We start from the raw sequence: 23,710 nt of genomic DNA, 5'->3' as shown, positions 1-23,710 counted from the left end.
ACTCGATTGTGGCGAATCAGAGGATTTCTGGATGAGATGCAACGATGGGTCCTAGGATTTTAAGTTATGGGTTCGACCCGCGTTATGCATATAATGGTATTCCAATCTAGGGTATTCTATCATGAGGATGACCGGACCCTACGATTGAGTGGACCTGACGTGCTTGGTATTCCAACCCGAGGGTTGATTGGACCAAACATGTGTGTGATACGAGGGTATTCAATCCTAGGGATGACTGGACCCGTCGTAGGCATGTCTGGTATTCCAGCCTGGGGCTGATTGGGCCAGGTATGAGTATTTGTGCTTATGAGCCGGTTATTAGATGTATGTGGTTCGGGAACTAAAGGATCATAGTTAGCAGTGTGGTATTTGAGATTTTGTTTTCTACTGGGAACCTCCGGTTATCAGAAGTTGAGTAGCCAGTTGGGAGTTAAGTGCAATGCATTCAACAATGATCCAGTGTGGGCAGTCTGTCAGGGAGCCAGACTATCTCGAGACTTCAGATTACGGATTGAGTAAATGTGATCATATTACAAGGGATTCGTTTATGTTCAGGTTTTAGAACCCTGTGAGGGTTGGTTACGGTTGCCTTGGAAAGGCTAGGGTGAAGCTCGAGATTGTAGTTCATGATTGTTTGGCATGTAAGGAATGAGAAGAAACGATTTCGAGGACGAAATCAAATTTAAGTGGGGGAGAGTTGTAACATCCCATTTTAAAAGGATTAATTATATAATAAATCAGGAACCCGGGAAGTAATTATTATTATTTGTATATTGTTAGAGCTCAGAAATTTAAATAATAATTAGTGAGGTGTTGGTCTCGAGGATTAATTATTACAATTTTAGGAGTTTGGGGTTAAAAAGTGCAAGTCCTGGACTTAATTCGAAAAGGATTTCAGAAGCCAGGGTCCGTTTGGTAATAAATGGATTTAAATTGAAAAGATTTGAAGGCTTAAGGGACTTATTGGTAATCTAGGGATCTATTATGAAAGGAATTTATGGAATCAGGGTTTAAAAGGTAAATTTTGGATAGATGTTGAAAATTATATGGGGAGGAGGGACCAAAAGTGTATTTTTGGCAGGGTAGTTTAGTTTGGAGTTACGGGATATATCTGATCCCTCATTCTCTAGTCAAAGGGGGCAGCCAAAGAACCCAAACCCTAGATCGTGATTTCCACAGCCGCCACTACCCTTTGAGACTCCTTCTCCGTCCCTTCTTCTTCTGTTCGCCGCCGCTGCTATCTTCATTGTGGAGGTCGAAGAGCGCAGTCGTCATTGTTCTTGTTGTGGCTGAGAGCGAAGCCACTGTTTGGGCGGCGTTCAATCGGGAAGTGATTACTCATGCCGCCGCCGCTGCTCTCTCGCTGCCGCCCTCTCGTTCCGTTTTCCCGATCAGCAAGGCTGCTAGCGACGTTTCCACGACTGGACTTCGAGGGCTGCCGGGAAACCAACGAAGCGTGACTGTTGCTACCTCGCTGCTGTGACTCCGACGAACGGACGAGACCGACACAGGCGCCTTCCTCCATCCTTCTTCCTCTTCTGTTCGCCGGTACCCTACCGCCAAGAGGCCGCCGCCGTGATTCCTGCCGCGCCATTGAAGACCCAACCGAGTACAGCCTCGCCATAGCCGGCTGATAGCGTCGCTGTCTCTCTCTCTCTCTCTCTCTCTCTCTCTCCTTCCTCCTTCGTTCTACCGCCGCTGCTGTTGCCCGTTTCTTGTGTTGCTGCTGTTGCAACCCACCTCAGTGGGTGTAGGGTTCATTTTCCGGGCATATGGATGTATGTTCATGTACTGTGATGGGACAAGGCCGCCGAAGTGTCCCTTGGCCGGAGATCCGAAGAACAAAACCCCACCGCCACCACCGAAGGGTGGTGGCTGCCACCGTGTATAGCCGCCTGCCGCCACAAGGTGGCTATGTGTGTGTGTGTGTTATTTTATGAGTGTGTGGGGTTATTGGATGTTATTGTAAAATTGTACCGTAATAGAATAGGAATAATGAAAAGAAAAGCTCAAACCACCACCATAGGGTGGTGGTTGCCGCCTCCTGCTGCCACCGGCCGCCGTGTCGGGTGGCGGTGTGCCTTGTTTGGTTTTTGACTCGTTTGGATGTTTGGACAAGGGGCTACTAAACCCTAATGGGCTAAAAGAAACCCTAGAGGGCCCAAAGAGACCCCAATGGACCTAATAAAACCCTATTGAGTTTAATAAGGCCCAAAGTGACCTAGATGCTCAACCAATTCACTAACGGGCTAATATTTGGTTGGGAAACCCTAATTAGGGTCTGGAAAACCCTAATAGCATAAAACCCTACTTTTTGGGAATTGATCGGCACGCACACGAGAATTATTTAATAACTTGAAATATTAAATAATAGTCATTGGCAAATTAATATAAGGCAACAATAGACTTAATGGATTAAGTCCTTAATGGGTAAAGTAAGTAACATTTAACCCTAATCATCATTTCATATGAAAACCCTAATTTTGGGTTTATGGGCTTGGACTTATCGGGACCCACATTTGGGCCATTGGAATGGAATGGTGTATTAAGCCCAATCACACCATATGACTTATTTAGTAAAGTGAGGGACTTAATGGATTAAGTCCTTAATGGGTTAAGTGAGAAACACTTAACCCTAATTGTCATTTTATGTGAAACCCTAAATTCACATGGGCCTTGAGTTGGGCCTTCCTAGTGGTCTTTGGTGATTATTGATGGGTTGTCCAAGAACAAGTAAACAGACCAAAATAAGTAGATGAGCCTTAAGGAAAGACCATGTAGAGGTCTGGGCCCAATTTGGAAAATTGGGCCATATGTTGGGTTTCGGCCCATGATTGGACTTTTGGGCTTTTATAGTGTGAGTTGGACCTTGGGCTTGGAACTCGATTATTAATTGGGTGATGTTTTGATATTGACAGTTCGGGAATCTGTCATCGAGCAGCTGGGATGGTGTCTACGGGACTTCAGCATTTTGAGGTGAGTTATCCTCACTATACTAAGGGGTCTAAGGCACCAAAGCCGGCCCATTGGATATGTTATCCTAGCAGTGTTAGATGTTGGGTATGAGTTAGTGTTGCATGCTAGTGGTTATGCCAGTTAGGTAGATCTGTAGGACTACCTGTGATGTTATATGATTATTGCATGTTCAGTGGTTATGTTATGTTATGTGATTGTTATATAGGATGGGTTGAGGTTGTACTGCTTCGTGCGGTAGCCAACAAACCCTGGGAGCATTCCAGTTACGGGCTAAGGGAGACTCGTACTGTGGGCTCGGGAGCATTCCAGTTACGGGCTAAGGGAGACTCGTACTGTGGGCTCGGGAGCATTCTAGTTACGGGCTGAGGGAGACTCGTACTGTGGGCTCGGGGGTATTAAAGTCTGTAGGGCTGTGGACCCGTTATGTGCTGTTCTGTTCAGTTTGTTATGATATGTTTATGTGGACTGTATGTGTATCGGTATTTTGGGGGTAACTCACTAAGATTTCGGGCTTACAGTTTCAGTTTATTGTTTCAGGTACATCAGGGGATCGTGGCAAGGCAAATGCGTGATCGTACAGCTCCTCACTTTTTATGACTATGTTTTTGGGATACTCTGATATTATACATTTTGAAAACAAGTTTGTAATAACTAATGGTTTTTGGGTTGTTTAAAAAGTTTTAAATTGGCTTGAATTTTTGGGTGTTACACTTTACCCACCAAATATCCATGCATGGACCACCAGATACCCATGCACCAAAGATTCCCTCCCTTTTCATCCTCAAAGAAACGTCAATAAGGAGTTTAGAGTTCACCTTCTCCCACACTTTTCTCATTTTCTCTCAAAAATTCATCTTCAAGCAAGAACAGGGGATCTTGCTGAAAGGAAATTTCTCAACTTCTTCCTGGGAAATTTTAAGGTAAATTCCTCAATTCATCTAATATTTTATAATATTTCAAGATGAATCCATATTATTTTGCTCATAATAATATGTGATGATCATCCTTAGGAAAACATCCCTCCCAGGGAAGTTCTTCATCTCAGCCAAAAGTTTAAGCTTGAGATCTTCACTTCATAACTCCAAACAACTCCTCAACCAACTCAAGGTGAACTTCATACCCCACCTTTTTCAATATTTTAATGTTTTTGGGGGAGAGTACAAGTCAAATCTTGCCTAGATACTTGCATACTTGCATGTATACGTATGTTTGTATGTGTGTGGTAATATTATTAGATTATTATTTTAGTAATATCCTCATGAACGTAAGATTTCACAACTTTATAAGAAACAGAAGATACTTTGTGTACAAAAGAGCCTCCCAACTATTGGATGTGTCCAACTTAAGCCCTTTATCTATGTTTTCATGTCTAGAAATAAAACTTATAAAAGGAACCTTGATAAGTTGACACTTATTCTAATGATTTTCGAAAATGGGAACTTCGTGACTATTTTGCAAACTGTCAGGGGGTATTTTATAAATATTCAATATAAAAGTTTGCGTCAAGAAAATACACAAATAGAGCCTTTATGACAGAAATATTTGCATGTCATAAACTGCTGTCGTAAAACCTCCAACAACATAAGTAATGTTCTATATGTCATAAAACAGGAAATTTGTGTCATAACCCGCAGTTATAAATTTATACAAATTATAACTTGACACTTTTTCTCTTGACTAAAATGACTTATTTTTCAATAAACGAAAAGGAACAAACACGAGCACCTAGTTAACGAGCAAAATCAACGATATGGAACGAGAACGATATTTTTATTCAACAAGTACGAATTTCATTATTTATCTAACAAATAATGGATCTCTAACGATTTCTCAGAAGGTTATTAATATTCTAGTCAGACAAATCTCAAAAGTACCTAAATATAAAAATATTAGTGTACGTCTAAGTCCTGTAAGGAGTTATAGCCAGAGTCTCCTGGAGGGAGATCGGGAATTTGTGTATAGATTTATACGGGGTTGACACCCCGCACCTTCGCTGTTCGCTACAGCTAGACAGGCCAGTCTAGGGTGACAAATGTCTTTTCCAAACCGAGGGCGCCTGAGAAACGCCAAAACATGCACTTCGTCAGATTAGTATGGTTATAACGACTCACTAGAATATGTTATGTCATCCAGAAATTTATGTAAGGAAAAACCTCATAAATAAATTTTTGGCACGTTGTGTTGACCGTCCTATACATGATAAGTGATGGTTTGCATTTGTTGCGTTGACTGTCCTTTTTCATCGCGTAGAATGTCCACAATTGCCATGTTGATTCTTTCTCCTAACAAGTATAGAGTCGTAATACTGCTATTTTTACAAATTAAAAAGCGTAGGACTCTATGGAAAACGTTTGTAAACGATTTTGAAAACGATAAATTAACCCACACATATACATAGTTGGAACTAGAACTTACGAATATTTTATAGCAGAAAATATAGGATTTTCTAGAGAAAACGATTTTCTACGATTTCGATAACGATAAACTAGAACGCACACTCAATTTTACTCGATAAGAGGAACAAAATTTTCAACCATATTCTCTTTTTGAAAATAGGGGATTTTTCTGGAAACGGTTGACTATTACTATTCAAAAGAACTATTCTCGTACACAGCTCGCTTTTACAAATCACACTACTTTTGAAAATCACTCCTTATAAGGATGAATAAAAGTAATGACATGCACACACATGTTCATGATTTTCAAGGCAAGACTTCAAACGATTTCATAGAAAATATCGGATTTTCTGAAAGTGCGATAAGAACGATTGTAAACAAGTGTAAACGATTTTGTACAAAAATGCTTATGAACTCACCAACTTTTTAGTTGACGCTTTTCAAAACGACTTGTATTTTCAGGGATCTAGTAAGCAGGTAACAAGGGACGCGGATGCAAGACTTTTAGCTGTAGCTTGGATTTTTCTGCTTATGTCTCTTTTGTGTAATAAGAAGAACAAATAAAATATGTAAACAATGTAAGCTTGTTATCTCAATGTATGATGTTTGGATTGCTCTGTTTCATTTATATTCAATTTTTATGATACTACACAATGAAGTCACCCGCCTCCGGACGTTTCCGCCGTCTGGTCCGGGGGTGTGACAAAAATAAAGGAAGAGCAGAAGCTAAGAACACAAAAGATGGAGGTGCAGATAAAAAAAACATAAATTAAGAAAAGAAATACAGATGATAGAGCTAAATAGTTGATTCACTAATAAATGAATATAATAAGTTTGATTATTCACAAATGAATAACATAATATATGAATCAATAAAAAATATAGTATTACTTATTCATAAATAATGATATGCATTACTTATTCATAACTAAATACATTACTTATTCACAAGTGAATAAGACAATGTAAGTAATGCTTACATGTATTTTTTGAATAACACACTTTTCATTTATTAATAAGTAAAAGATAGAATTACTTGTTCATAAGTAATGCTATGCATTACTTATTCAAAAATTAACATATTGCAATATTTATATTCATTTGTGAATAACTAATATAATATTTTGAATATAGATACAATATTCATATATGTTCTTATCTTTCAGGAAAGAAAAAGTCTGAAAATGAAAACAAAAAAAGGAGGAGAAGTTGACAAGACAAAAGGAAATGAAGGAGGTAACAATTTGGAAAAACATTTCAAAATATAAAAAAATATATAATTAACATACAACTATTTATATGATAAATCTCATGACATGCAGATAATACTCATCCAAGCTTTAGTCTAGGTCTCAGTCAAGATTCAGATCAAACTTCAAGTAAAAAATCTAATGAATCTTCACCAAAAAAACCACTTACAAAGAAACAAATCAAAGACGACCATCAGAGGGTTGTGATTAGATTAGCAAACAAAAATGTTCTTAATCAAAATCCAATCTCTATAGCAATTCCTACAGAAGTAGGACCATCAAAGCATGATCTGGATGAACCAAGAGAGAAGAAGCTTGTTGATGCTTTTAAATCACCTTACAAATGCAGAATAATAGACGCAAAAGCTAAGCTAACACATCAGGAGAGTATTGTATGTGAGTGGTTGTTCAATGTGCAAGGGAATACATCGTAAGTAACTTTATTTTATAGACATATTCATATATGATTATTATATAAATAATAATGTATGACATTTTGATTATATATTTGCATATATGTGGTTGTCAAGACAAAATATGGTCAGATAACAGAAAGAGAAATGATGGAAAGTCTATATGCAAACACAAAGATTTTTGCAGAAGTTTTAGACACTTGGGCTGATTTACTTAACCACCAAGAAATGGGAAGGGATTTTGGAAATTCACCATACAGACTCTTCCTGAAAGTTGGAGTTTCTGTAAATTTATGTTCTAACGTTAATTTCTTCTTTAATGATAAATGAATACACCAATATGATGTATTCATTTATGAATATTATATTTATTTACAACCGAAATTCACATATGATTATACCAATATGATGTATTCTCTAAGATAATTATGTATATGCAACTGAAATTCACATATGGTTATAACAAAATGATGTATTCATCTTTATATAAAAATCAAAAATAATATCTTTAGTATATACTTATGATTAATATACCAATATGATGTGTTCATTTATGATTAACAACCTACTAATCCTTTAAAATTATATTGGTTACAGAATGCTTATGTATCTTCAACATTGTATGATGAAAGAAAGTATGAAAAATTCAAGGAGAACTTTCATGAAAGTACTGATGGATACAAAAAAATCTTGAACATAAAAGATATTGACATGGTATGTTAATTAAACTTGTTTTTTATATATATTTTATCAACAAAATACTTACCATTATATACATAAAAACAGGTATTCTTTCCAGTTGTTAGAAGTGCTCACATTTTTGTGATTGTCTTCAACTTAAAGAAACCATCAATTGAAATTCTGGACAACAGTGCAGTTGAGGGGGATTATGAAGGGAAATATGGAGTACTATTGAAACCTTTGGTAAGTACCCAATTGACAACAACATATAAGAACCAATTTATTACATATCTAACTTTTATTTTATTTAATGATTAGAAAATTTTGTTTGTGAGATACTTTAAAGAAATAAACCATCCAAGAGCCAATGCCATCTCAAAAGAAAGTATCACACCCCAGCGAATAGAAATGCCATGGAGAAAAGTTAAAAACAAAGTTGATTGTGGGGTCTTTGAAATGAGACATATGGAGACCTATATGGGACAACCAATCTCAAAGTGGAAACCAGGCCTTCATAAAGAAAGTGCAATTCAACAAACTACTTTAGAGAAGCTTAGGCAAAGGTATGCACACCGTATGCTAACTTGTGAAATTAACATGTTGAAGGTTAAGGTGTTGGATCTTGCTGAAAAACATCAAAATGTTGAATTCAAAGTGCGTACCGCTCATGCATACAAGGCTATGCAAACAATTCAAAGAAGGTTAAAAGAATATTGATGATTGCTTCTGATGAAGTGTGATGGTGTAAAACAGTTTTTATTGAAGTTGAATGAATTTGGAGGACATGTAAGATGGTTCTGTGAAACAAGTTTTATATCGTTTGCTAAATGTTATTGAACGTCGTTTAAATAGTTTGTAAAATGGTTATGAACAAGTTTTATTATCTTGTGTTGAATGATTATGTAATAGAAACAAGTATGCTTATTTCTGTTAGTTTTTTATATTCAAATATTTTCAAAATTTATTTCTGTTTATTCATAAATGAATACCAATATGATATATTCATTTATTATTAAGTTAGGAGTAATATGTCAGTATAACAAAGTTCATATATCAATATAACAAAGTTCGGATATGAATATAACTTATTTATTAGTAGAACAAAGTTCACATATTTGTATTCATTTATGATGTATTCATTTCTGCTAGTTTTCAATTTTATTTAAGTTTATTCATAATTGAATACGAACATGATATATTCATTTACCTTTAATATGTAAATAATAACATCTTCAATGATAAATGAATCCACATATTATGTATTCATTTATGAATAATTTACAAATAATATGTGTATTTCACATATCAATTTACCATATCAATATAACTTGTTTAATAGTAAATTAAAAAACAAATATGATATATTCAATTTAAAAAAAACATATATTTCACATATCAATTTACCATATCTATATAAATGTGTATTATTCATAGATGAATATTATTGTTTATGGTTATCTGCATATATTCATGAATGATAAAACCGAAAAACATAAAAAAAAACAAAAACAAAAACAAAAACCCTAAATGTCTTTTGTTCATTGAGCAGCTGCAATTCTTACTTGACATGTACGTAAATTGTGAGGAACTCGTTTTCCACATCCTGAGCACATTCTATGTTCTTTTTTAGAGTTTTCATATGCTACTTCACCTGCACTTGGACATATTTTCTTGATTCCCGAAACTTTATTGCCTGGAACTTAAGGAACATGAATATTAATCTCTTTTGGAATAGGAATAGAAACACCCATAATCTTGCATACGACTTCACCATCCGTCTTGCTTTTCAATCCAACAGATGTATAATCACTCTCACTCTCAAATTCCTTCAACAACATCTGTTGTTTTTCAGCAAACAAATCCAATTTCTTTTTCTCATCTCTTAAAATATCCAAACACGATTCAAAACTATAATATGAATCATTTACTAGCTTCACATTCTCACAATCCCCTGAATCAGATTGAAGAGAACTAAAACGATAATTTCTTGATATCACATCCTTTCTCCATCTTTTCATAATGTACCTTTCAGGAATTTCTTTAACACCACATCTCATCATTATTGTAAAAGCATGTCTGCATAAAACACCCATACGCTTGAAATGTTCACAACTGCAATTTATTTCTTTCTCTTCAGCTTTTTATTTCAACCTGATACAAAAACATAATAAAAAAAATGAAAAAACAATTTAAACAAAATTTACACATTTACATTCATATATGAATACTCATATATGAACAATCATATATAAGTATTCATATATGAATACTACATGCTAATCTATGAATAATAATAAATAAATATTCATATATGAATAATCACATTGTAAATATTCATATAAGATATGAATTTAAATTCATATATGAACATGTTCTAATTTTAAAATAATCAGAATATTCATATATGAATATTCTCATATTCATATATAAACATTACATTTTTCATAAAAAAAAAACTATTAAATAATCTTAAATTCATTTTTAAATTCGCTTTTACTATTGTTGTGTTGCACAATGTAAACTTCCCACCCATCTTCAATACCAACATACGAGTATGTACATAAAAAACTTGCTTTATATATTTCCTTTTGCACCTCAAAAAATAATGTACTTGTATAAACCTTTGATGCTTGTAGTTCTATTTCTCGAGGTGTTTGCATTTTATATGATGATTTCCTTGATGCCTTATCAAGCTCTCGTTGAGTATTCCTTTACTTTTGAATGGCAGTGTTCTAATTCATCATGAAATTCAAAAGTAAATTACTACTTTCTGAATAGGTATTAGAGAATGAATTCATACTCTCTGACCTCGACGCAGTCTTCATCAACCCACACATTGAAATATCATTAAAATATCTAGGTATCCATGAATCACGTTTTGTAAACATGTCTTTAAACCATCTCATGTCTTCAAGATTGAATTCCTTCATAAGCAAACCCCACTTCACCTCAAAGACATCAGGTTTCATATTAATGTCCCAACCAAGCTTCGAGGATCTTTTTTGTGTTCGTAAATAAATCATCTGATATCTGTCTTAAATTAAAAATAAAATAAACTTCTATATTTATTCATAAATGAATAAATATTAATAAGTAAAGTAACAATAAATATTCATAAATGAATATACTAATATTTGAAAAAATTAGTATATTCATCTATGAATAACTAAATACTATGTAACATATTTGAAATATATTAAGATAATAGCTTGTTTTTCAACTACTTCATTATATGCCACATACATAATCGGTGCTTTGAATTAGGAAACACATTCTCAATAGCTTGTTTTAGTGTAGCATCTTGATCGGTTAAAACAAGTGTCGGTTCTTTCCCATGAGTTTTAAGAAACGCTTTAAGCAACCAAGAGTAGGTTTCAATGCTTTCATTGCTTAGCAACCCCACTCCAACAGTAACTGATTTTTTATGATGGTCAATAGCAGTAAATGGAACAAAAACCATTCGATACCTAACACACAAAAAAAGTGTTCATTAAAGTCAATTTTTGATGTATTCATAAGTGAATATAAAAATATTCATGTCTGAATATAGTTACAGTATATTATTAAAATAATTTCAACAATAAAAACTAAACATTAAACATAAAGTTAAAATATTCATATATGAATAAGCTATAAAAAAGTAGATAGAATAACTTATTTGTTTGTTCGGAAAGTCGCATCAAACGAGATAACATCACCAAATTCAGCATAATATGTTTTTTCCATTTGATCAGCCCAAAACATGGAGTCCAAAACATCATCTTGACAATTAAACTCAAATGAGTAATTTGGATATTGAGCTCGACGGTCATTCATTGTGTTTACTATCATTTGGGCATCTTTATAACCTATAACCCTATTGATATATCTCCTTAAATTTTTATAGTCAACTACTTTGGGCTTTACAAACTCATACCCACCTCTCAGACTTGCCCTCAACTTTTAAGCAATAGTTGGACCTATTTTTGATGTGGAAGCACGCGCTATAATTTTTTTTTTTCTGAATATGACATTTTCCTCGCTTTTTTTAAATCATTTCTCTTCTCAAGTGGATGGTTGTGAAGTTCATCAAACTGAAAAACTTTATAATCTGGAGTTCTATACACAGATTCAAATATAATCTTTTCTTGACAACCAATAACTCTTGAATTTGAATTTCGTTTCCTCCTAACACCACATGTACCTAATGTGTCACAAGATTTCTTTTTTTATTTGCCACCACGATTACATATAACATGTTTCTTCTTTATAATCTTGTTATCAAACCTTGACTGTGTGCTCAGTCTCACATCAAAACCACCAATTTTAGCATACTCAGAATACATTTTGATGACCAACTTTAATGATTTGAAGATTAAACCTTTAAATGGAATAATTTGAACAGGTACATCTGGCTTATAGACATGTTCTCCAATTACATCACCACAACATTGTGCATCATCTACCGAACTCGAAGATTCACCTGCTAAAAAATTATAAATCTAAATCAATCTACTAATGTATGAATAAAACAATCATATATGAATAAAACAATCATATATGAATACATGAAATTCATATGAATAAAACAAAAAATAATGTTTATTAATGGATTAATAAAACATTCATATATGAATACATTCATGAGGATTCAAAATATATAAAATAAACATAACTTATTCATATATGAATAAAACGAAAATAATAATAAATTCGAAATTACAATTATCATATGTTTATTCATATATGAATAAGACAACAATTTATTCATATTAACATATTCATATGTCAGTACATGATAATCAACAAAATTAAAAACAACAAAATAATTCAATAAGTGATACCTTTAAAAAATGAGTTCTCAACATCTTCTTCTTCACTCTCATACATAGAAGAATACAAATCACCATCAATAACACTAGAATTTGACATTAAAAATCAAATGATCTGTAGAAAACAACAAAACAATCTTAATATCGATGAAAATCATGATAAAATATAATAGAAACTGAACGACAACAATATTAAAAAAAACACAAAAAAAAGTCGTAAATATGAAAACTTGATTAATTTTGAATATATCTCACCTCAGCGTACAAAAGATCTGAATGAAACTTAAATAAGCTCGAACAGATGATGCAATTAAGCAATCTCTCTCAGTTCAAAGCGTAAAAACTATATCGATATATCAGATTGAAAATTGAATCAGCTCCGATTTGAAATAGAGATCTCACAAAAATCCGATGAAACAACTCCAATACAGATTCGAAACTTCAGGATAAACGAAAATAATACGCTTAATTCCTAACGAATTATATAAAGCAATAATCTTGATAGTGAACTCCGATATATCCGATTCAAACGATATACATACTTGGTCTAATCGGAAACTGAATACGAAGAAGAAATCTGAAATACAAATGCGAAACTTCACGATTAATGGAAAAATACGTATAATTGCTAACGAGTTATATAGAGAAAAGAAACTTGATAAAGAATTCCTCCATATCCGATTCAAACGAGCTAAAGATATCATCAAATCGAAAACTGATTACAACGAACACATAAGTTCAATATAAAAAAGTGGTTAATTTACAAAGATACCCTTAATGAAAAAATTACACGCACGTTTTTTTAAGGTTTACATGTTAGATAAATGATTGGCTGAGAATAGTCCACTATTTTTTATTTTCTCAGTTGAACTTTATATATATATATATATATATATATATATATATATATATATATATATATATATATATATATATATATATATATATATATATATATATATATATATATATATATATATATAGGGAGTGGTTCAAATGAGAACCCAAAAAGGTTAAGAACCCTAAGAACCATTTTGTAAAATATTTTCATTAAATGTATTTTAGACAAATCAAACATTAATATTCTTTTAAGCAAACTTATACATTCTCTAGTTTACAATAGTTGTCACTTGTCGTTAGACCACCGCCAAACTGCCGCCGGACCGCCGCCGTAGTAACAACAAATTTAGTGACATTTTTCTGTCCGTATTCACAGTTTAATAGAACAAACATTATAACTTATATTTCTTTGGTAATACATTTTAACACATACAATTTCACTTTTGCAGCCAAATATATAAAATTTAATAATAAAAAAAATTATGCCTTGACAATTTTAATTTTCTCTCTTCAAATATCATATTCACAGTTTAATAAACATATTAATTCATTAATTCACAGTCTATTATTTTCATGCATACATTCATTCATATTTTAAAACAAAATTTATATAAAATACACACTTTAATACAATTCATTCTCAGTTTAATACATAAAATTCATAATTTAATACAATCCATTGTACACGAATATACATATTCAGATAAGTCAAATGAAAACTTTAACACCACCATCTACTACATGCCACCACCAACTACCACATGCCACCACCAACCAGTCGTGCCACCGTCGCATCCATTATTCCTTCTAAATCAGATCTGTATATAAAATCATTGATTTACAGCTTAAATATTATATATTCACAGTTTAATAAACAATTTAATTCACTTATTTTGAGTTTAATGCAAAATAATTATAAAAACTAATACATTTTTAACATATTTATACAACACAAAAAATAAATATCTTCACAAGAAAAATAATACAAATATTCATACATAAATCATTCATATTTAACATAAAATTTATTAAAATTTTACATACTTTATTTAAAAATAGATAAAATCATATTTGTGTATAATATTTCTTCAATCTTATATTTCAGAAGCAAACTAAAAATTTATAAAAAAATCACAACTTAATAGTAGTAAATACGCATCTTAATACATCCAATTCACAATTTAATACAAAAAATTCACAGCTTAATATAAGCAATTCACGGTTTTAAACAAAAAATTCATATCTTAATACAGTCAATTCACCGTTTAAAACACAAAAATAATAGCTTAATATAGAAAATTCACATTCTAATACACAAAAAGTATGCATTAACAACTATATTATCAACTTAAAACTCTTAATACAGTCAACTCACAGGTTAATGCACAAGATTCATAACTTAATGCAATCAATTAATTCAGTCTAATAAACAAAATTCACAGCTTAATATAGTCAATTCACAATTTAAACAGAAAATTCATAGCTTAATGAATTAAATTCATAGTTAATCACAAATATCATAACTTAATACACAAAATTCATAGCTTTATACAGTAAATTCACAGTTTAATAAACAAAAGTATGCAATGACAACTTAATAATTTACCAAATTCCATTGAGGCATTTCATCAAACACCATGTGTGAATTTTTTTTTTTCAGAACTTCCTTTTGCACCATCACTGGATACCATATCTGATGTAGTGGTGGAATTACCGACAAACCACCATGAAATACACCAACTTTGGTTTTAATTAGACTATGCATATAAAAATTCACAAAAAATGACATAATTATACTATGAATGTCAAATTAATATCATTATTAATCTTATAAAACATTGAAATTCTATAATACGATATTCATTATATTGTGATTTTCAAAACAATAACATTATTAATTTTACAAAAAATACGTTTATTAAAAATTGTCAATCATCCACAGTTGAACAGTCTGAATTGCATTATTAACTAACAAATAGTATGAAATTACATCTTATTCAATTGTGAAAATCATAAGTTTATTTATTCATGAACACAATTTATAATTTAATTTTACATTATATTACTAAATAACTAAAATTCATTACATCCAATCGTTTTCATTAAAATGATTATAAACAACATAAACATTAAAAGTATCATAAAAACATATAACGCAATTGATTATTTTGCAGCCAACATCGGTTTCAATTCCAAGCTTCATCTTCTTTGCAGAAAATATCAATTAATGAAGTTTGTATACTAAATACTATTAAAAAATAGCACCACTCTCTCGTTAAATAAACAAGCACATGGAAGCATACTTGCATTAATTCCATTAAAACTAAAATAATCACAGCTGTGTAAACCAAAACATAGACTTGTTATTCCTTCTAATATAAAATTAGGTATCACAAGCAACAAGGATGTGTAAAATCAAGAGCTATTAATTAGATAATAAATTATTACTCCAAATTGAACACCACTTTTGATCGTGATCTAGAAAGTAGAAACTGATATGCTTTCTTATTTTATTCATTGTCATATTTCATTACATCACAATCCAGTGATCTCAAAATTGGATCGAAAGCTTTTATATAATAAACAAATGATGTCTAAAATCTATCACTCACAGTTAAATAGTTTTTATTTAAAAAACAATTGATGTCTAAAATCTCTCAATCATAGAGTTTGATCGAATACCTTACTCTTCAGTTTAGATCCAAGTTGTTGGAGGAGGATGATTGCGGTGAAGAAGAGGAGCGGCGACAGAGGAGTTTGCCACTGGTGGAGAAGGGCGGTGGTGGTGGATTTTGTCTAGACCTAAAAGGTATTCCCGATAGCTAATAAAACTCACTTTAAACTTCGACTTAGATCCGAGTTGTTAGAGGAGAGAGACGTCGGTGAAGAAGAGGAGCGACGGAAGCGGAGGTTGCGATTGGCGGAGAAGGATATTGGTGGAGGATTTTGGCCTGTGGTAAAAGAAGCAAAGGGGAAGAGGAGGGCTGAGATTTTCCGGAAAGATGAAGAGGAAGGAAAAAGAAGGGTGTATGTTCAAGGAACGACTTATAGAAATTGGCTAGTCATTTTACTATATTTACAATAATGCCACCGTTCGTTTATTCTAAGCAGGTTCTCATGTTTCGGGTTCTCATTTGATTATATATATATATATATATATATATATATATATATATATATATATATATATATAATGATTTTGTTGTTATTCATTAAAAAAACTTCTTACATTCCTACCAAAAATTTCCTTCTTATTTAATCTTCACTATATATATATATATATATATATATATATATATATATATATATATATATATATATATATATATATATATATATATATAAACCTCTTAGGAATAGTATAGTTGATGTTTTGGGATTCTAGCCACAATAGTTTCTGAAAGTGACAGTTTCAGTCCCTTACGCCTTGTTCCCGAGTTCTACTTAAGGAGATAAATGGGAGGATACGGAGGGAAAGTGAGGGGTGTCGAAGGAAAATCGTGTTCCCTAGTTTCATTAATGGAAGGAAAGTGAGGGGAGGGGAAGGATTTTGGAGTCATATTTTCCTTCCAATTTTTCCTCCCAAATTAGGCGGATTTGGGAAGAAAGTGAGGGGAAGGAAAAATTTTAGTTTTATTTTCTTTTTCTTCCTAACTCGGGAACACAAAAACTTCAAATTTTCCTTTCATTTCTTTTCATTTCCTTCGAACTCGGGAACACGGAATAATGAATATTTTCCTTCACCTCCCTTTCTTTCCGTCAAAATTTTCCTTCCCTTTCCTTTAATGAATTTACAAAAAAACTCGGGAACAAGGCGTTATTGTTTGGTTTTGTTGAATTTTACCCTCTAGTTTTTTGAAACATAAGGACTATTTCTATACATAAGGACTATTTTGGTGATACGTGTTACACACCTACTTCCCTATTGGCTGCAGGTAATACGTGTTACACACCTACTTAAGCAACGTAGCAGGAGACTTTAATCCAATCAGACGACCACCGCCTTCGTCTTCACTTTATCTGTTGTTCACAATCGATCAGACACTCTCATCTACCCATCTCTTTCCAGATATCGCACTAGTTTCGCCCCTCATTCTCTAATCGATCGACATTCACTCTACAAATCGATTTACCAAAGTTCTATCTACAAATCAGAAGCGTCCTTGAAACAAGCTCTTTCTAAACCAGAAGCTTTTCATTATTATGTCAAAATTTTGGAAAGGGTTTTGGGCAAGTGGGTATGTTCTATTCCTTCTTTCGAATGAGTCCCTTTTTCTTTTTGGCTTTTGAAAGGGTTTTACAGTTGATGGCTATGCTATAGTGAACTAAAGACAAGAAAGTAGCGAAGAATTACTCTTTACTGAACTGGAGATAGGTAAGCAGCATCACACTTGGCTGTTTCACCAGTGAAATTTTTTTAAATGGCAAGAACCTTAATTAAGTTAAACCATTTTTCTATTGGAAATATTGAAATGGAAAACAAATAATTCGCAAAGAACAGTCTATTTAATTTTTTATGTTGTTGATTTACTCCTTTTTGAAATTATTTGCAGTTGTTGTGCTTGAATGTGATTTCCAAAGAAGAAGCTCACAAGAAAATATATCCAACGTAAGGTCTCTTTCTATAAAACCCTTTCTCCCTCTGTTCTTTTTTATATTTGTTACATTTTTGACAGATTTATGTTCCGCTTATCTTCTGAACGCGTCACTTCGGTAGGTTTATTGATCCGATCTTCGTTAATGATAATACAAATTTATAGAATGTGTATTGGCTGAATAAGAATGAATCTGAATATGTCTATCATGGCAATATGGTATAATATCATCAAAAACTCCATGACACTTACAATAGTACATTACATATAAATATAGGTTTGTGTGTGGCTAAAACTATATACTTTTCTATTGTATCTAGCATGTTTTCATGCTATAATGCCAAGGTTGTAGAACTCGTTACTCGGTACCTGTTCGGCCGACTACCGAGTTGCGAGTACTCGGGAGTGCTCGGGGAGTACTCGGATTCAGTAATTCATGTAGAAATATTTTTAGAGAAATTATATATGTCAAAATCATAAGTTAAAATCATAAGTTGATTGAAATATATAACAAAATTAGATACATGTGAATACACAAAAACTGAAAAACACACAATGGTCTCACTTCGTGAATAATTACTGAAAATTTAAGACATATATGTAGTAATAATCACATGTGTGTGTTTGTTAAATAATAAATCATTAAGTAAATTATACATATTAATCACCAAGTTGACCGAGTTTTACAAAACTGCTTACTTCAGTAAATGGTCGATCGGGGAGTACTCGGGATTCTGTAACTCGTCTAGGTAAGGGGCCGAGTAGCGAGTACTCGGAGGAGTAATCGGCCAACTCGGCGAGTTTTACAGCACTGTATAGCGCCCAAGAAACGAAATTCGTTCAAATGGTTCCCATTATACTTATTAAATAAATTGTAAAGTCTACTTGAAATCCTTTGCTACAAGATTTTCTATGTTATTTGTTTTATTTTCTGCCTCCAGGACAAGTATGAATGCCAACACTGCTGTTGCGCCTGCACCAAATTTACCATCTGTTGTTACTGGAAAGACTGTTGAGGAGGTACCCATCCCTTAGAAATTTCTTATAATATATGTTTAACTTAATTTTTTTTTTATCGTTAAAAAAGATGCTACTTGACTACTATTCTGCCTAAGATACAAAGTATGTTGACTTACCTGTGATGATACAAAGATTTAAGTTGGTTGCTATTCTTGCTAAAAAAAATAAAGTATGTTCAGGTCCCTATAATGGTAGAAAAAATCAAGTTGGTTTTGGCTAAAAGATAAAATATGTTTCTTGTAATGGTATAAAGATGTATGTAGGTTGTTATTGTGCAGTTTGAAAAGCATTTATTTTCAGTTTCTTATTTTGTTAATAAGTGTTTTGATGTTTGGTTAAAGATTATGAACGAAATAGAGTGTGGAGCTCCAGGAAAGAACCACAATGTTCTGGAAGCAAACCAAGATGTTCTTCTTAAACTTAAGGTGATTCATAGTCATACCTACCCATTTTGATTCTTCAACCGAAGAAGAGTGGAATACTTCATTCTATTGGAATAAATGAAAATTTCCTGTGTTGTTTTTACATTTGTTACTATGTCCATTAACTCATATTTTAGTGTATGGTTATAAAAATTACATAAACCGGATCTGTACAAGTTTTAATCACTCTATGCCACATCTGTGAACATCTTCTTTCCAAACAAACATTGTCCATATCCATCCAAACCAGCGCCAAGTGCGCGAGAAAGTTTCCTCTAGTTGTAATTAAATCATTAAAATTTCGACTCTTAGTATTTTATAATATTATGATTTGAAGTACTTAATTCCATGTTTTTTTTATACATACAACAATGCTATTAAGTTTCGACATTTCTCTTATTTTATAACCCAAATTTCTTTTACATTTGGATTCCATGACCTTAGTAAGCTTTTTTAAAAGGCTAAACAAATGTAAACGTTCTTTTACATTTGGATTTCAAGAATTTACATTACAACATCAAAACCATAAAAGTATTTAGAATTACTTGACTTTGATTGTCTTCCATGGAACCAACCCAATTTCCAATCACCATTGCAGAGGAGAGAAAGTATTAGAGAATAGAATATTAGTAGCATAGGGAAGAGATCACCGATCAACACTAATCGCTAGTGTATCGACTACGGAAGAGTTGTCGGTAGGGTTTTTTTATTTATTTTGTGTACGTTGACTTCGATTGGCCTTTTTTTGTGTACGTCCCTCGCTCAAAAAATGTAATAAACTTTGGTTTTCCGGTCTGGTCAGGCTTAACAACCTATTCAGGTGCGGACCTAGGGATCCATGGTGGCACCGGCAACCCCTGATTTTTCCGGCTGCAGTGGAAATTTTTTCGAAAATTTTATTTTTTTTACTACCGTGCAACCCCTGACTTTCCCGTGCAACTCCTACTGTGAAATCCTACGCCCGTCCCTGAACCTATTACAAGTCCGGTCCGGTCCAAACCCAAAACCCGGTTATTGTAAACAAACAAAACCCAAAAACTGGCCCACCTATAAAAGTATCCGGTCCGGTTCAGTCCAAGTGACTATTCCTATTTTGAGGTGGCTTGTAACCCTAGACAAAATTCCTAAGACTGGTAGGTGTGGGCAACGCCCACACCGGCGTTATTGGGAAAAAGACAAAAAAAACGACGTTATAAAATGTTATGGTGGTAACGGGGAGCAACGCGTAGGCTAATAACGCCTGATAACGAAGAAGGGGGGCGGTGTTCAAGTGTTATATCACGCAATAACGCCCTTTTGGGCGTTGCCCATACCCACCTCTCTAAGAAAGTTGATCTAAACAAGCTAGCTAGGTATCGATGTGGCGAATATTCTTTGCTCCCACTGGGTGCTCACGTGGAATTAAACCACAATATTTCTTTAAAGTTTAAACGGACCGGCTTAATGCTTTGTTTAATACTGTGTCAGCTCTTTGGTTACTTGTTGTTAGCTGCTGCTGGCTAGCGTTTTCCTTGCTAATTAATAACATCGCACGTTTCGAGAAAGCCTGTCCTCTCTTTTTGTCAAGCAATAAAGAGCATGGAATCAAGACACTTTAGAACCAACAAACCGACTTTAGCATAATTTTGCACAAAGCAGCCAACAAGTCCTTCCAAAAAAATAAATAAATAAACAAGGCAACAAAAAAGTGTTCAAAAAATTGTTGACGTCTCAGTCATTTCTGCCAATAAAAATGGAGCAAATCTCAAAGTATACAAAGCACCAATACTTGTTTCAACCTCCCAAGAAAACTTCATTAATTCGCAAATCATGGCAAAACCTCATGTTCTAATCATACCTTATCCCGCACAAGGCCATGTCATCCCTCTAATGGAGCTTGCTCAACGCTTAGTCGATCAAGAAGTCAAAGTTACAGTTGTAAACACCGAGGTCACTCACAAGCAGGTAACAAGCAATGCGTTAGAGAATGATGGTTTTAGTGATCTATTGCAGTCGGTTTCAATCCCTGATGGGTTAGAACCATGGGAGGACAGGAGTGACCTTTCAAAGTTGACCAGATCAATATTACAAATTATGCCTGGAAAACTGGAAGAACTTATAGAGACAATTAACAAAGAAGACAACAACAAAGTTACCTGTATTATTGCAGATGATTGCATGGGATGGGTCATAAAAGTCGCAAAGAAGATGGAAATTAGAAGAGCAGCCGTCTGGCCAGCCTCAGTTACTACGCTAACTTCCATGTTGAGCTGTCAGAAATTGATTGATGATGGAATCATTAACAACAATGGTGAAACATGCATGATTACACTTTTCATTAAGAATCTAGCTAAGAAGGTCGTTTTTAACCTTTCTTAATAAATATTTTATTTCAGGCATACCTCTAAATCAGCATATGATTAAGCTATCAGAAACCATGCCACCTATAAAACCAACGAACCTCTGGTGGACACGCTTTGAGGACTTGCCCACTTCAGAAGCTTTCTTTGAAGTTGTAAAAGAAGCAGCTGAAGCTTCCAGATTGACGGAATGGCATTTATGCAGATCAACTACTGAGCTGGAGCCTGCAGCACTTGGCCTCTTCCCCCAACTATTACCAATTGGCCCTTTGCTAGCAAGCAACCGACGTGCTGATCAAGTAGGTCACTTCTGGCAAGAAGACTCCACCTGTTTAGCGTGGCTCGACCAACAGCCACCATGTTCGGTCATTTACGTAGCATTTGGGAGCTTCACCATTTTCAACCAAACACAGTTTGAAGAATTGGCACTTGGTCTTGAACTTAGTAATAGACCATTCTTGTGGGTTGTGCGACAAGGCATGACAAAAGAGACTACAGCTGCTTACCCAGATGGGTTTGAGGAAAGAGTAGGCTCTCGTGGAAGAATTCTGAGTTGGGCACCTCAACAGAAAGTATTAGCTCATCCTTCTGTGGCTTGTTTTGTGAGTCATTGTGGTTGGAATTCTACTTTAGAGGGTGTTACAAATGGACTCCCTTTCTTGTGCTGGCCATACTTCGCTGATCAGTTTCAGAATGAAATTTACATTCGTGACATCTGGAAAACTGGGCTGGGGTTTGACAAAGATGAAGCAGGAATCATCAGAAGAGGAGAAATAAAAGGTAAGGTAGAGCAGCTGCTCGGAGACAATACATTCAGAGTTAAGGCCATCGATATCAAAGAGAAGGTTACAAGCAGTATTACAGAAGGCGGATGCGTACACAAAAACCTTTGCAATTTTATAGAGTGGATAAAAGAGAAAGATACAAATGTCAAGAATCAACTTGAAACAATATGATATTATGAGCAAGAATCTTTAAACAAGAGGTGGGCATGGGCATATTTAGCTCCTTGATTTAACGTTCCATGCAAAGGTATACGTACCCTTTCATTTGTTTCCAATATATGTAGGACTGCACTTACTTTTTAGTCATTTAAGAAAGCTACATTATTAAAGCTGCAATTACAATTGTAAGGATTTCCTAATTAATTAGGCTTGCATGCTTGGATCATATTGGCTATTCAATGTGCCGTTATAGTAATCTATGCATGGATTATTTTTTGGAATCCGTCTTTTATTGATTTAGGCCCTCTTTCCTTTTAATTGTAAACTTAAAAAGCAATGTCTTAAAAATTCAGATTCAGATCGTTTGTTTGCGTCTTATTTTTTACCTCTTAAAATTAAAAACACCTTTTAATTTTTCAGATACGGAACAAAGTCTGAATTAAAAAAAAAACGCATTTCTTTGTTTTGCCCTAAACCACACAATCGAACATAACCCGCCTCCTCTTCTCTTCCGTGCGTCTTCTTCCCCCTTCGCGTTTGCTTCCCTTCGCGTCCGCATATCTCCGACGACGCCGCCTGAAACGATGCTGCCCACCCCAACGTCGACGTCGTAGCACCCTTGCAACGCCGATGCCGCTTCACCTCTGCATATCTCGAAAACAGGTTCGTTCTCTTCTTCTGAAAATCGATTGTTCTTCTTATGTTTAAAGTCGAAAATCAAAAATCGAAATAAGTTCTTATGTTATGCTAACCAGTTTCTGATTTGTTCAATCGTAATCTATATTTTATGGTATGCTCGATTTTGATGTTATATGCTCGATTTTGATGGTATACGATCAAATTTGAATGTGTACAATGGATATGATGAAATTTTGATGTTGAATTTTTGATGTTATGCTTGATTTTTTGTACTCAATTGTTTATGTTCAATGTTTTTCTGTTCGATTATTATGCCGAAATGTTGTTGTTGAAATCATATTTGTGTTTGATGATATAGTGAAATCATATATGTTCTTGCTGTTA

The 23,710-nt window shown here is 33.6% G+C and overlaps 1 protein-coding gene and 3 long non-coding RNA genes across 6 annotated transcripts; 3 read left to right on the top strand and 1 right to left on the bottom strand.

The window, feature by feature from the left end:
- Positions 1–1,144: 1,144 nt before the first annotated feature.
- LOC145167060 (uncharacterized) lies at positions 1,145–5,996 on the top strand. 2 transcript variants are annotated; one of them, XR_013740878.1, is made up of 5 exons: positions 1,145–1,908; positions 2,919–2,976; positions 3,514–3,896; positions 3,987–4,083; positions 5,835–5,996. It is a non-coding gene; the product is annotated as an uncharacterized LOC145167060 (long non-coding RNA). The 2 variants fall into 2 exon arrangements; XR_013740877.1 differs by lacking the exon at positions 5,835–5,996 and having other exon boundaries at positions 3,987–4,227.
- A 7,976-nt stretch (positions 5,997–13,972) lies between these two features.
- On the bottom strand, positions 13,973–16,479 carry LOC145167059 (uncharacterized). The gene is made up of 2 exons (XR_013740876.1): positions 16,050–16,479; positions 13,973–14,185 (listed from the first exon to the last, which is right to left on the bottom strand). It is a non-coding gene; the product is annotated as an uncharacterized LOC145167059 (long non-coding RNA).
- Positions 16,480–17,308: 829 nt separating this feature from the next.
- On the top strand, positions 17,309–19,514 carry LOC145162871 (uncharacterized). Its single transcript, XR_013739399.1, has 5 exons — positions 17,309–17,605; positions 17,689–17,742; positions 17,921–17,976; positions 18,904–18,982; positions 19,324–19,514. It is a non-coding gene; the product is annotated as an uncharacterized LOC145162871 (long non-coding RNA).
- A 1,658-nt stretch (positions 19,515–21,172) lies between these two features.
- Positions 21,173–23,441, top strand: LOC145167058 (UDP-glycosyltransferase 83A1-like). Of its 2 annotated transcripts, XR_013740875.1 has the most exons (3): positions 21,173–21,694; positions 21,780–22,775; positions 23,108–23,441. XR_013740875.1 is itself a non-coding variant. In XM_079086145.1 (2 exons), the coding sequence occupies exons 1-2, from the start codon at positions 21,214–21,216 to the stop codon at positions 22,697–22,699; spliced, it is 1,401 nt and encodes a 466-aa protein (XP_078942271.1). In that variant the 5' UTR covers positions 21,173–21,213; the 3' UTR covers positions 22,700–22,864. The 2 variants fall into 2 exon arrangements, 1 of the variants encoding a protein (XP_078942271.1); XM_079086145.1 differs by lacking the exon at positions 23,108–23,441 and having other exon boundaries at positions 21,780–22,864.
- The last annotated feature ends 269 nt before the right edge of the window (positions 23,442–23,710 follow it).

This window comes from Lactuca virosa, chromosome 3 (assembly GCF_052849685.1).
Source record: "Lactuca virosa cultivar CGN04683 chromosome 3, Lactuca_virosa_CGN04683_v6, whole genome shotgun sequence".
In the NCBI taxonomy this organism is placed as follows: Eukaryota; Viridiplantae; Streptophyta; class Magnoliopsida; order Asterales; family Asteraceae; genus Lactuca; species Lactuca virosa.
The sequence above is the reverse complement of the archived record's forward strand: the minus strand, read 5'-3'. Positions and strand labels throughout refer to the sequence as shown.